The following is a 15125-nucleotide window of genomic DNA, read 5'->3' as shown; positions in this document are numbered from 1 at the left end:
AAAAAGTACCGAATTCGGTACCCATCCCTAGTGACAGAACAGCTTAGGTGGAGGCTTCGGGCGGCCGACCCTTAACCTCTGGGACTCTCGTGCCACGGAGAGTTTCTGGTTGGTTCAGAACTGTCAGCTTGAACTGAGGAGTTTGGTTTTATTAAAACTCTGGAAACGCCCTCTCAGAGATAGAAAGCTTTGGTTATGGAGCAAAGACGTGAGCAGAGGTGGGAACGTTATTTTAAAAAAGTAATTAGTTATAGTTACTGATTACTTTGTCAAAAAAGTAACTCAGTTACTAACTGAGTTACAAGATCATAAAAGTAACTAATTACCAAGAAAAATAACTACTTAGTTACTTTTTTCATTAAGGAATGCAACAATTACTACAATAGTGAAATATAAATGACTAGTGTCTGGAACATAATAAAATGTCCAAATGTTTTTTTTATAAACCTGAATAATTTAAATAACCAAGCACTTAACAGGAGGAACTACTAACAGGAACATTACACTTATCTAGACTATTAAAAGGTCACTGTGTGATATTTAACAAGACCCCAATCAGCTAAAATTTAAAATTGCAAATAGAAACACCTGTAAAGGTTCCTGAGCCTTTAAATGGTCTCTCAGTCTAGTTAAATTACAGAAATAAATGTAATTTTGCACAGTATTTAAAATTTTCCTGCTTCACATAATTGTGTGTTATTAGCAGCATTTCTGTTGCTGCTAATCTAGTAACGGTTAAATAAATAAATAAAATCCTTTAAAATGACACTAGAAGAGGCACAAGCCTGATGGAGGACTTACATTTACTAACGTGGGTCAGACCCAACCACAGAAGAGCTGAAGCTGGGTGGTAAACACACACAGGTAGTTCTAATAACACCTGAGCTCCATGACGTGTGAGACTGATGCATCAGTGTTACAGCGGGACTGAAGACATGATCAGAAACAGGTTACAGCTGGATGATCTAGGAAGGTAGAAGATCAGGACGTCTGAGCGGTGAACAGGTGAGCGGACCTTCAGGACGTCCCGCTGTCACGCTAAGAAGGGCACTGCTGCAGATCCACACCTGCAGCCGTAGACTATTCATCACGTCTTCCTCGTTCTTCACGGGCCGTGATGCTCTTGGATGAAAACATCTACCTCTTTATCCTGATCAGCTGATGACAGCTTCAACACACCGCGCTGCTTAACACACGCATTTTCTTTTGATAAAAGAAGACGGTAATTAATTAGTTTGCTCATTACAGAATTTTTTTTTATTAACGCAGTTATTTTAAACGGTGTTATTCCCATCACTGCTCTGTTGGGTCTACAGCAGGCAGTGACTGAGACGGTGAGGGTCTCCGCCCACCCGGCCAATCATCATCGTGTTTGTAAGCGCGTTACCGACACCTCTCTCTCCCTGGCTGCAGCTGAAGTGTGGCGGTCAGAAAGCCTCACACTGTTGCTCAACGTTTGACAAGCACATAGTTACGCACAACCTTCCGTCTCCAGTAACGACAGTGGGAAAAGTAATTAATTAGATTATTCCGTTACCTATAAAAGAACATAAAACCCATAAAAACCTAATACGCATTCATGTCATAACCTCACATGTGAATGACCAACAATGAGTAAACCTTTGGCTCTCACACACACACACGCACACATGCACACACAAATACACATGCATACATGTAACTACATGCACACACACATACAAGTAATGCACACGCCCCCTATCTGCACTGAGAATTAAGAAGCAGCACAGCTCTGGGAACAAAGGAACTTCTCCTCCTCTGTGTTTTACAGCATGGGCATCGAAGTCGGCGTTTGGAGGGCAGCCACTCGAAAACAGTATGAAGAGGGTGTGATGGGTCTTTAATGATTTTCTGTGCTAAACTTCCTGTATGCTGGTCACATTGAGACGTTAAGTTTCGCAGTGGTAGTCCAATGATCCGAGAGCACACCTTGACGGTGCTCTGTAGACGGTTTCTATACTTCAGGCTGACAGAATAAAACCAACAGGGGACTGATTCAGTCCTCTGCATGGTGTGTACATGACCTTCTGGTTACTGATCAAACATTACTGATTATTATAAATAAAGGCTGCATGGTGGTGCAGTGGTTAGCACTGTTGCCTCGCAGCACGAAGGTTGCAGGTTCGAAACTCGGCTGCGGCCTTTCTGAGTGGAATTGCGTGTTCTCCCCATGCATGCGTGGGTTTCCTCCGGGTACTCCGGTTTCCCCCACACATCACAACATGCCCTATAGGTTATAAATTGTAAGTCACTTTGGATAAAAGCGTCTGCCAAATAAACATAAACATAAATAATAATTATTATTAACCAAAGAATAATAAGTCATTTCAGTGATTAAATACATTTTTAATGAACCATAATGATTATTTATGAACCTTGTAATAAACAGTGAAAAGAGTTTATTAAAAATGATTATTTAAAATCTTGAAGTGTCCTTCATCTTGGGATGGAACAGCAGACAGGTTAAAGATGGTTTAGCAGACTTTATGTCTCCTGTAACGGATAATCTGTGTATAGAAGTTCAGCCAGGACAGCGTGACCCAGCTGGGGAAGTGTGACCTTTGGGTCACAAATGAGGCCATTCATGTTGCATCATGTTTGAGCCCCTTCTACCTTCAGAACTGCCTTAAATCTACGTGGCATTGATTCAACAAGGTGCTGAAAGCATTCTTCAGAAATGTTGCCTCATATTGATAGGATAGCTTCTTGTAGTTGGAAATTTGTGGGATGGAGCCATGTGTGGTGTTGTGGGATTTTATCAGAGACTTAAAGAGAAAACACTTCTGGATTCAGCCAGCAAAGTTTAAGTTTTATTACAATAAGAAGAAACAAATAATGAAGCATAAACATCATTGCTAAGATCTAGAACAACACTTAGTAGCAAAGTCAACTGTAATCTATGTGAAACAAACATCTCATTAAAATAAAGGATAGAAAATAAAAATAGGTTAAATCAACGATTAAAAGAAATCTCCACCATCCTGTAACTGCTGCTTTACCCAGAAGGACAACAGAACACACTCATAGCACCTGAATGATGGAGGACACCAACAGGTCTGCAGAGAACATTTAATGTTCAAATGGTTCAAAAATAAAACCATCATAACAGCCCTAGACAGATGAAGACATGAGACATTCTGTATGAAAGACCGTCATGTCTCCTATCAAGTGTTGATGATCCAACAGCGGACTGAACCAGAACCGCTCTGAACTCTGTCATTTACCATCTAAACACACTTCCATCTCTTCCACTTTCACAGACACTTTTTGGAGATGTGAATCTTACAACAACTCACGATTCAATCCTGAATCGATTCTTAAAGTGTCAGTGTAGACTAGAACGTGTGTGTGTGTGTGTGTGTGTGTGTGTGTGTGTGTGTGTGTGTGTGTGTGTGTGTGTGTGTGTGTGTGTGTGTGTGTGTGTGTGTGTGTGTGGAAGCGGGGAAACAAGATGTGTCAGTTTATGTGAAACATCTTAAACTAATAAACAGCTTTTATACCATCCAGTAGCACGTGTTCACATAGACCAGTTACATGTATCACTGATCAGACACTATTAGTCTTAACAGGAGTGAATTATGCACGGTGCAGTCAGCATGAAGCAACGCTCAAACATATAAAACACAATGGAACTTCCTGCTTGACTCATAAAAGTACACAGGACAATAATAAAAGTTAGTCTGACGTATTTCAGCAGGTTGCAGCGTAGGAGCACAGCTAGCGCTCCAGTGATGATGCCTTCAAGGATGCTCGGAAACAGCAGTTTACATTAAAGCTCTCAGACAGAATTGATTCAGAATCTTTCTAAATAAGAACTGAGATTCGTTTTTTTTCACGCACCTCTAGAAATTCTTTATTAGTTGAGGTGAAACTAAACAGATTTCAGTCAGTAAATGCCCCTAAACTCCATTAAAGCTAAAAAGCATTAAAAACAGTCTTCACACATAAGAGTTCTCCAGGAACTGAAAAGGAAAAACTCAATACCTGGAGTCCTTAAATGGTGTTATGGACGTAGCTTCTCCCTTAACCTAAGCCAAGGTGCTCCTGTGGACTATGGAGATGTCCCCAATGACAAGTGACAAGTGCTCTTCCATGATCCCGGAGTTCATGCCCTTGGTGCATATTGGTTGGAGCGCCACCTTGAGGCACACGGTGCAAGGGAGTACCCGAGAGGAAGTATGTTGCACTGAAACTGAGCTCCGATGAAGGAAAAATGCAGGAATCTCCTGTGTTTTGGGATCACCGGAATGTGAAAATCGGCCTCTCTCAGGTTGATGCAGGTGAACTGATCTCCTGGATACACATAACTCAGAACCTGTCAGATGGTCAACAGGCAGAAGTGTCTTACTGCCTCGAAGCGGAAAGATCGAGAATAGTCTTGATTCCTCCCGGCTTTCCCAGTAGTTCCGAACTGAGAGTGAGACTGAGCTGATGTCAGTTTGGTCTCCACAGTCCCAGCAAATGGAGAAGGGCAATACCGATACTGGAGCCTGACCATGTAGATATTGAGTATCCATGCGCCCATGCCTGGGCATGATGAGAGAGGAGCCGCGTGGGCGGAGGCTGGGTTACAGCACCTGGTATTCCCAAGTGGACCAAGCCCTACCCTGGATTGCTACAAATATCAGATGAGATCTGTTTTTTTTTCAGGATGGTAAGGCTGTAAGGTCTGACGCACGCACACGAGACATCCTCAGCCCTTACTGTAGACTGCCACCTCCACAGAAGGGAGGGGCGACCCAAGGATGTCGGTGGAGGGCGGGAGGCCCATGTCATCTGCAGATGATGGATGGGCCATAAGCTCGGGTGGCTGACTGGCGCGCTCGGCTGTAGCGCGCGAGCGCAAGAACCAACGATGCAGGAAGGAACATAGCAGCCTTCTTGGTGAGTGTGGGAGCATGAGAGGTCGCCTCTGGCGAATGATCACTGCCTCATCAGCAGACCGCATTGCTTGCCACAGAGCTCTTGTTTAATATCACGTTCACACATAAGATTTGTGTGTGGAGGGTTCGACAGCTAAACGAAGGAAGTGTGTTCCTTGTTAGCGTGTCGTCCCTCAGCCTTAAAGCAGTTAGCAGCTGTAGCTAACCCATGGGCTTTAGGCGTGGGAGACGTGTGGGAGACCACGACAAAGTGCTCAACAGAACCATCTGATGAAAACACTGTTTCAAAATCCTCCACTTATGACTTGAACATGAAGATAACCACTCACACCTCCCCAAAGAGTCATGTTGGTGGGCAGGGAGTGCGGGCCAGCTAGACACCTGAATGTTGGTAACCACTGCCAGTTGCTGCGGTCTTGATAGCGCTGCAATACTGCAGTTCACACAGCACGTCCGAGCTGATTGAACCGGCGTCTGCTAGCCGGGGTCCGGGAAGCATAGACAAAGCAGCAGAGCACAGATTCGAGTCACACGCTTCAGCAGTCCTGCTGTCTGCAGAGACAGCTGCAGAACACTGGGCACAGCGAAGAGCTGCGTCACAATCCGTGTTTGGAGGTGGGAGTAGCACACCAAACAACCAGCTTTAGTAAAAGGCCACGCTAAGTAAAACTCCTAACGTCATTCTAGTAAGCCAGAGCTGCTGGGAGCCGAGTAATAACTGGATAGGAGCAGCGAAACTGGACGGTGCCATGCTTGCCAATAAGCCATTCAACTTATGCAGCACAGGTGCGGGAACAGAAAGCCTCAGGAACTAGATGATGGAGAAGCGCTCTCATGGCCGAAAACGGTGGAAGAGAAGAGCACGGGAGTTCCTGCATCGAGTCGCCTGGCTTGAGCTGGAGGAATGGAGACAGCAGTTGAGTGTTGGTTCTGAGCAAAACTCGGGCCAGCTAGACACCTGAATGATGGATAGCCATGCCGGTTACTGTGGTCTTGAAAGAGCTACAATATTGCGGTTCACACAGCACGTCCAAGCTGACTGAACCGGTATCTGCTAGCCAGGGTCCGGGAAGCATAGACAAAGCAGCAGAGCACAGATTCGAGTCACGAGCTTCAGCAGTTCTGCTGTCAGCGGAGACAGCTGCAGAACACTGGGCACAGCGAAGAGCTGCGTCACAATCCGTGTTTGGAGGTGGAAGTAGCACACCAAACAACCAGCTTCAGTAAAAGGCGAAGCTAAGTAAAACTCCTAATGTTGTTCCAGTAAGCCAGAGCTGCTGGGAGCCGAGTAATAACTGGACAGGAGCAGCGAAACTGGACAGTGCCGTGTTGGCCAATAAGACATTCGACTTATGCAGCATGGGCGCGGGAACAGAAAGCCTAGCAACTAGCTAACGAAGTAGCTCTCTCATGGCAGGAATGGCGTAGGAGACAGTACCTGTCCGGTGGAGAAGATGAACGACACCGCTGGACATGACACTTTTCAGTAGGTTGTTCTTGTCGTGTAAATCCTGGGGAGCACAAACTGACAGGATTGTCGGACATGTGCTTGAACAATAGGATAGTTTAAGCTCATTCAAATTATTTAGTTGTTTGAAGATGAAAAAGGAGACGAGCTATGCTCGCTGGGCCCTTTTATGGGATCAGGACCCGCCTTGGAGGCGGGTACATAAAAGCTCTTCAATGATTGGTTAAGGGGGATGGGATTAATCCAATAGGCATGGCTTAAAGAGCGGAGCTATACGAAATAGAACGGCTCGTGCTGTCGGTCACTGCCTCCGCTCGGGTTTATTTTTTTCCCTCTTTCTCTCCTCTTCCTCAGGATCCACTGATTTCCCTCTATCCTATTCACTCTCTCATTCTTTAAATTTTTTACTCACAAGTGTCTATTTCTTGCTCATTTTAAATATATTTTAATCATTTTCTACATTCTTTTTTATATTTTTACATTTGTTGTTTTTGTGACGCGCCTTGTGATTGCTATCTTGAGAGGCGCTATAGGAAAGATCTCTCTCTCTCTCTCTCTCTCTCTCTCTCTCTCTCTCTCTCGCTCTCTCTCTCTCGCTCTCTCTCTCTCTCGCTCTCTCTCTCTCTCGCTCTCTCTCGCTCGCTCTCTCTCGCTCGCTCTCTCTCTCTCTCTCTCTCTCTCTCGCTCTCTCTCGCTCTCTCTCTCTCTCGCTCTCTCTCTCTCTCTCTCTCTCTCTCTCGCTCTCTCTCGCTCTCTCTCTCTCGCTCTCTCTCTCTCTCGCTCTCTCTCACTCTCTCTCGCTCGCTCTCTCTCGCTCGCTCTCTCTCGCTCTCTCTCTCTCTCGCTCTCTCTCGCTCTCTCTCTCTCTCTAACTATTTGTGTAAAACTTGCAATTGAACCATGCATCCGTTTTATACATTAGGTTACTTTTAATTATTTTAATCCTCGTCTCTTACGTGTATTATTTTTTTCATGACAGTATTGAAACTAACACCGTTGCTATTTTTTAACACTGGCCGTATACGGTAATTCGGTAATCCTGCGCAAGCATACTCCAAACACCATTTTTTAGAAGGAATTAATCCTGATTTCATCAGAAAGACAGACAGTGTTCTTCACTTTTGTTTGATTGACAGCCCTCTCTTGTTTTGCTTCACAATCATAGTTTCTAAATGCTAGGTTCAAACACAAGACGCACGTCTGTAAACAACAGGAAACTGTCTAAATTTGCAGAATGTGTGAAAAGTTATGAAAACGTTGGACTGTCATCTGATCACACTAGCAGGTAGGGCTGTCGCGGTAACCGCAAAAATGAAATATCGCAATATGAAGAAGCCCACCGCGCTGCATCATGGGCCACCGCGATTACTGAACTTGGTTCAACTCAATGATGCATGTTGAGAAGGACGGCTGCACTGGTATCAAAACGAAACGTTACTTCGCTCCTTTGGGAGCACTTTGGTTTTCAGTACGTCAGCTGCTGCGCAGCCAGAGTCCTTGGCCGCGACAGAGCTGCCACCAGCGGCAAAAAAATAATAATAAACGCTCGGAGACCTGCTGAAGTCCCGGACAAGCACTGCTTCTGCAACCGTCCCAAAGAGAGTTTGAGCCGAGCTGGAGCTCACTCGCTACCTGCAGGAGGAATGCATCCACCCTAAAGAAACCCCCCGTGACACGGTGGAGCAACAACCGGGAGAGATTCCCTTTGCTCGCCAGAGTCGCACGCAAGTACGTGTGTGTTAGTGCAACGAGCGCACCATCCGAGAGGGTTTTCAGTGTTGCTGGAAATGTTGCCACCCCTCTCAGATCCTCTCTCAAACCGTATATGGTTAACATGCTGGTTTTCCTTGTGGGTAACAAGGACGTGACCGAGCTATAAATCACCGTCATTCGTGTGTGTGAAAGTGAAATGATAGTGCCCCGCGCCCGGTACGTGCAATTTTTTATGCTTGATTTTGAACAACTAAACAAAATGGGGACTTGTTTCTTATTTGTTAGATGCTGCAGCCCAATTTGCATTTAAAAGTTTAACCTTCTCCTGAATTTTGTTGTTTTTAAGTTCAGTCGGACTCCGACTGTCGGAGAAACAAACGTTACTGCGATCTGTGTTGTTACTGCCCTTTGATCTGCATTCAGTAAAGTGTTATTAAAGAAGGCACGGCAATTTTTAACCTTTTTTAAATGTGTAAACATTATGTTTAGATAGTACTGCAATAAAAAAAAAGGGCTGCAATAATATCGCACACCGCAATATTAAGCCACCCTGAATCACCGCAGGGGGAATTCCTCAACCGCGACAGCCCTACTAGCAGGGCCCAATCCTGGAACCACTTGATGAACACCTGAAGAGATCTGTAGTTATATTTTTGCAACTCACAAAGTGCAAACCACTGGTAAAAGACAATTATTTGTACACTACACAAACTATTTAAAAGCAGAGTAGACACGCCATGCTACTCTCTCTACTGCAACGCTCCAAAACTCTGATCTAGCTGCTCATCATTGTGTAACAATACTGTGCTGCATCACAATGGAAACAGAGATTTAGTGAAATAATTACAGCTTAGTGGCCACAAAATGTGGCTTGCAGGCATGGACGTAATTTTGGGGGGGGACAGGGGGGACATGTCCCCCCCACTTTTTCCAAAGTCAAGTTTTGACCCCTGCACTTTTTACCATCCAAAAACAACATTACGCTATATTAAATTGACACTGGTTGAGTTCTAGGACCAAGCGGAAAACAACCGTTTGTGTTGAAGCCTGTTTCCCATTAGAACATACTGTAAAGATACCACCTCCCCGTGCCCCCCTCACCTCTAAAGTGAAAATTACATCCATGCTTGCAGGACAGGGAGAGGTGGCTCATGGGCTGGAAGCAACTCTGATCTAGGACAACAACCAGGGGTGCAACACATGGAACTAGGATGTACAAACTACAATCATTTTTGGACTTGTGTTTTTACATTAGTTCGTTCTGTCCTTGTGTGGTCTCCCATGTGTCTGGTTAAACATGTCTTTTGGGAAAACATTTGGTCACAGAGCTCACAGACAAAAGGCTTCTGTCCTGTGTGGACTCTCATGTGATTATTTAAATTTGTCTGTTGGCTAAATCTTTTTCCGCAGAGCTCACAGGGAAAAGGCTTCTGTCCTGTGTGGACTCTCATGTGACTGTTTAAAGTTGACTTCAGGCTAAATCTTTGACCACAGAGCTCACATGGAAATGGCTTCTCTCCTGTGTGGACTCTCATGTGTCTGTTTAAAGTTGACTTACGGCTAAATCTTTTCCCACAAAGCTCACAGACAAAAGGTTTTTGTTCTGTGTGGTCTCTCATGTGTCTGGTTAAACTTGACGTTTGAGAAAACATTTGGTCACAGAGCTCACAGACAAAAGGCTTCTGTCCTGTGTGGACTCTCATGTGACTGTTTAAATTTGACTTCAGGCTAAATCTTTGACCACAGAGCTCACATGGAAATGGCTTCTCTCCTGTGTGGATTCTCATGTGTCTGTTTAAAGTTCCCTTCCCTCTAAAGCTTTGTCCACAGAGCTCGCAGACAAAAGGCTTCTCTCCTGTGTGAATGCTCATGTGATCATTTAAAAACGATTCACGGCTAAATCGTTTTCCACAGAGCTCACAGTCAAAAGGTTTCAGTCCTGTGTGAACTCTTATGTGTTTCTTTAAATCTCCCTTCAATCTAAAGCTTTTTCCACAGAGCTCACAGACAAAAGGCTTCTGTCCTGTGTGGCGTTTCAAGTGAAGGTTCAATCTTGACTTCAGGCTAAATCTTTGTGCACAGAGCTCACAAGCAAAAGGCTTCTCTCCTGTGTGGACGCTCATGTGATCATTTAAAGTTGACTTACGGCTAAATCTTTTTCCACAGAGCTCACAGACAAAAGGTTTCTGTCCTGTGTGAACTCTTATGTGTTTGTTTAAATCTCCCTTCAACCTAAAGCTTTTTCCACAGAACTCACAGGGAAAAGGTTTCTGTCCTGTGTGAACTCTCATGTGTTCGCTTAAATTTCCCTTCCATCTAAATCTTTTTCCACAAAGCTCACAGGCAAAAGCTTTCTGTCCTGTGTGGACTCTCATGTGTTTGTTTAATTGGGATTTTACACTAAATATTTTTCCACAGTCGTCACATCTAAATGATTTTAGATCTTTCTGAACTTTCCTATCTGAGTCTAGATGTTGCTTCACTCTAACACTTTTATTATTAATCAAAAAGCCTGAAGAGCATATTGCTGAATGACTTGTCACTCTCACATGTTTCTGGAGAGACCGCTTATGGGGAAATAATTTACCACACTCAGGGCAGCTAAAAGATTTGTTGACTGTCTTAACTTCTGACTGAAAAGACCTGCTCTCATTCCAGTCATTGTTTTTGTCTCCAATTTCAGACCCTGAGTTTGGCAGTTCAGAGTCTAGATTCACATCATCATCATCATCATCATCATCTCCACTAACTTCAGTCTCTGAAGAATCAGATGTTTGTTCTTGAGGGTTCAGATCTGGGTTCCTGCTAGTTTCTGCTCCTCCACCAGTTTCTGCTTTAATCTGGTCAGCTGAGCGGCTGGATGGAACATCTCTGTCTTCTATTTGCTGCTGATGAAGTTGTGAGAACAGAGGCTTCTCTTCATCTTCACTTTTTATAGGAACTGCAGTGAAAATAATAGAAGTATATAAAATAAAACAGGCAGTAAAGAACAGTGTAACGTACAAAAATGTCTATTTTTCACCATCTAATTGACACAACATAACCTTTCATGCACCTTTCATGGCAACACCATCTGGAGTCCCAAAACAACCCTTTGCTCACTTATTGTTCCTCACAGCAGACATAAACACTCTCACCCAAAGTCTGATGCAGGAGCCTGGCTGCTGCATTCCTCACCCTAAATAAAAAGTGAACCTTATTATTAGTAGTAGTAGTAGTATTATTAATATACTTTTTTCTTTGCACTTCCTTCCAAGACTTCTTGGCCAGGTCATGTTTGTAAATGAGAACATGTTCTTAAACATTTTACCTGGAAAAATAAAGGTTGGAAAAAAGGACGGGGGGAGGCACTACCTCATCTGTCATCATGACAAGTAAAATACTAATAATGACTAAGGCCTAGTCCACACGTAGCCGGGGTTTTTTGAAAACGAATATCCGCCCCTCCAAAAACTTGCATCCACACCACCGCGTTTTAGAACAAAACTCTGTCCACACGTACCCGGATAAATACGTTGTTAAGGACATGCCAGACCTGTAGGTGGCAGTACTTCCCCCGTTCTTAACCTCGTCTTTCGTCTGTGGTCTTCCGCAAGGAGCAGTAATTCTGCTTGCAAAAAAAAAACAAGCAGAAAGCGCTTGGACAATTGATAAAGCGAGCGCAGCTCTGAGGGCATCCATGATGTCGGCTAGTGTAAACACAGGTCGCACACGTGATGTCAGCATTTTTTTGTCGCGGAAAGTGACGTTGCGGACCTTAAAACTCCGGTTTTGTCTGTCCACACGCAGACACCCAAAACGGAGAAAACGCAGATCTTCACTTTGGCCGGAGTTTTTAAAAAGATCCGTTTTCGTGTGAAAAAACTCCGTTTTCGTGTGGATGACAGGCCAAAACGTAGAAAAATATCTACGTTTTAGCAGATCCCCGGCTACATGTGGACAGGGCCTCATATCAAGTAAAAGTGTCCACTGACTGGTCAATCCATTAGTTTTCTGTATGATGTCATCATGTTTATGGTCAAAATCACAGAATTTAAGTTTCCTGAAAAATTAATCTGCCCTCTTCCGAAAAAGAAATAAATAATCAAAATTGACCTTTTATTAAATATTTTGTTGTTTTTCATGATATTGTTGAACAGAAGAGAATCGACCATTTTAAGCGTTACAATCAAAGGTTCTAATTAATGTCTAAATAAAAACGCTAGCTCTCGTCTGGGCTAATACATTTGTACATATGAGACGTGCAGGTGCCTCCCCAGTCATGAGCCTGACCGCACGTCACTGAGGAGAAACTAGTTTGTTGTGAAGGCTGCTCATCATGCAGCCGTCTCTTCCAGCATTCTGAATGCCCAGTTTGCACACATTACAAGTGTCTGTTATCACTGTCCGGTTGAAATAAAACATAAAAACATGTTAGCTTAGCTAAGTGGTCATGACTGAAGGAATGAGGTAACTGGTAGAACGCTGACAGAAAGAAGAGATGGAGCTGATTTCTGGTTTCATGAGCTTTTCTTGTGTTTGTGCATCACTGAAGTCTGTCTGCAGAGACCATCTGTACAGAGATGCTGGATTATGGATGTGGGAGTGCTGATGGTTTGGTGTGCACCAGTACCTGTGTCCATGCTGTCCAGGTCCAGGTGGTGAAGAACACACGATGAATCAGTCCCAGATCCTGAAGTGGTAGCAGGTTTTCTTTAGCCGTGTTTAGCTAACAGCTGCAATAGAAACAAAGCAGGAGAGCTGATTAAGATGCTGCTTCAGAACAACGCAGGAGATTAAAGACCCAACGCTTTGGTTCTGATCAGCTGAGGACAGATCCAGTCTGGAAAAGAGGACCTTTGCTCACCAGAGTTCACGGAGTAGAGCTAACCGCTTTTTCCTCCAGAGTCACATTCAGATTCGGGGCTTTTCCGTCGGAGAGTGTGAGCAGGATGGATCAGAGAGCGAGCAGCGATCCTGCATCATGACCAACTCAGATGAGCGAGTCTGATAGAGGGAACCTCTTCAATCTGATGAAAGCAGCAAAACGAGCGCGTTTCTCAGAGAGGCCAAAGGAACAGCAGCAGATCCAGAGGGCAGGAAGTCTAGAGAAAAGCTTTTCTCACCCACAACCTGATTCTGGAGCTCCGATTGTCACGAAGACCGCAGAATATCTTCTCCGGTTCTGGAAAGAACTCCACCAAGTTGTTGAGGAGGAGAAGAAAGTTTCCACAGCCTGGTGAGAAGATTTCTGCAGCAGCAGCAGTTAGTCGCTTTAGCTGATCAACTCTCCCAGAGACTGAAGTGAAGACATTTTTACTGCAGAGCCTCAAATATTCTCCTCACACACCAGAACAACAACAAGCTAGCTCTGCTAGCAGCTTCCGGTTTCTGCTTTTTCCGGTGGTCGGTGACCAGCGTAAAGGTGCACTAGCGCCACCTGCTGGAGGAGAATAAAACACCTGTGTGTTCAGAATGGGACTAATAAAACACACATTTTTATTATTTTTTAACCGTTTCTTCAAAAGCCCTGACAAGCGTAAGAGTAAATAAATGTATTTGTGATGTTCTATCAACTCATTGTGACCAATTTTATTTTTCTCTTGATTTCTTGACCTATAAACAAACCGAGAAGTATTTTCAGAAAAACATTTTCTGTAAAGAACGTGGGAGAAACCTTTGATGTTTGTTTTGTTTTGTTCTGAAGCCGCTCAGAGAAGAAAACAAAAAGTGTTGTGAAGGTGCTGATTTAGAAATTGTCTCATGTAATGCTTGGTGCGGCCACCAGACGCTCTTGTTTTCTTCACTCACTGAGGTCTGATGGGCAAAAATACAGTTTGCTAAAGGTAATATTCTACGTATATTTGACATATATATCCCTTACCTCACATTAAAGCATTTTTTTTGTGCTGACACGTGTATTTTTGTGAATAATTTTGGCTATGTTAATGCAATTTATCAAATTTTTATCTAGGATGTGTATTTTGTAAGGAATTACAAAAAAGTTTGAAAAATATTCTACCTACTTTATCAAAACGTGGAAATCATTTTGTACAGTTAAGCATATTTAAGCATTTTTTGTGCCATTGACTTTCATGTTAATCATATTTTTCTAAATAGCATAAATATTGGCATAGTTTAAAAAATATATTATTCTGTCTGTGTTCCCAGACCAGTCACACATTCAGTGTTTAGTTTTTACCATTTTCCAATAGATGGCATATTTTCTCCATATATAGCAGGGCAATGACTGACATTGCATTTGAATTTAATGATTCTGCTGTATTTCTTTTCCTCTGACTGTCCATTATAATACATATTTTGCAAAAAAATGGTTTGTGTGTTATTTAGAGATTCCAAACAATAGTTTGCATGTGTGTGTTCTGAATGTTTGGTAATTGTGTTTTTACAGTGTGCCTTAAAAAAATAAGCCTTTACTGAAAGTAGAAAATCTGCTCATTCTCAAAATGGCATTTTGACATGTGTCACTGTGTGTGTGCTTGTGCAGGCATGCATGCATGCATGCAGGGATCAAAGCACTTACCAAACCTTCAAAAGACAGATCTGTGAACATTATTTGGAGTGGTTGTGCAGGTGTGGGCAAGGGGAGTGTGTGTGTGTGTGGGGGGGGGGGGGGGTGTTCTTATGCACACTGTTGAAATCATGAATATTCATCAAAGGCATGCTATATATAAAAAAACTAAGGATTTTTTGAAAAATTTCAGATACTCATAATTTTACTTTTGCAAATTGTTATTTCAACAAGCACAAAGCATTAAGATGAAGGCTGAAAAACTTCAAAGGCGTACTGTAGGAGCCATATGTGTACCTGGATGGGACAAACAGTTTTTTACTGTGTGGCGAGGACTGTGGCTGGATGTAAAGGACTCTGCGGACTGTCATTGGGGCAAGTAACGCATTCACTGCAATCCAATTTAACTGCTGTAAATGGATCCTGGACATTCTGGAACAAGACAAGTAATAAACATCATCAGAAATAAACTCAAGCTGCATTTCTTAAAGCACACGTAAAGACCACCCGCAACAGCTACCAGGTAGTG

General features: G+C 43.3%; 1 protein-coding gene across 3 annotated transcripts in view; it reads right to left on the bottom strand.

The window, feature by feature from the left end:
- The window catches only part of LOC107396901 (gastrula zinc finger protein XlCGF57.1), a 68236-nt gene extending 53638 nt beyond the window's left edge, over positions 1 to 14598 (bottom strand). The window contains exons 1-4 of one of the 3 annotated variants that reach the window (XM_070548252.1): positions 13191 to 14598; positions 12932 to 13094; positions 12698 to 12800; positions 2470 to 11026 (exon numbers count right to left, since the gene is read on the bottom strand). In XM_070548252.1, coding sequence (XP_070404353.1) covers positions 9312 to 11026; positions 12698 to 12707 — 1725 coding nt within the window. In that variant the 5' untranslated portion in view covers positions 12708 to 12800; positions 12932 to 13094; positions 13191 to 14598 and the 3' untranslated portion in view covers positions 2470 to 9311. Of the gene's footprint in view, positions 1 to 2469; positions 11027 to 12697; positions 12801 to 12931 lie in introns of those variants that run through there. The other 2 variants (XM_054748658.2, XR_011519130.1) reach the window with 2 other exon arrangements.
- Between the last annotated feature and the right edge of the window lie 527 nt (positions 14599 to 15125).

This window comes from Nothobranchius furzeri, chromosome 2 (assembly GCF_043380555.1).
Source record: "Nothobranchius furzeri strain GRZ-AD chromosome 2, NfurGRZ-RIMD1, whole genome shotgun sequence".
Classification (NCBI taxonomy): Eukaryota; Metazoa; Chordata; class Actinopteri; order Cyprinodontiformes; family Nothobranchiidae; genus Nothobranchius; species Nothobranchius furzeri.
The sequence above is the reverse complement of the archived record's forward strand: the minus strand, read 5'-3'. Positions and strand labels throughout refer to the sequence as shown.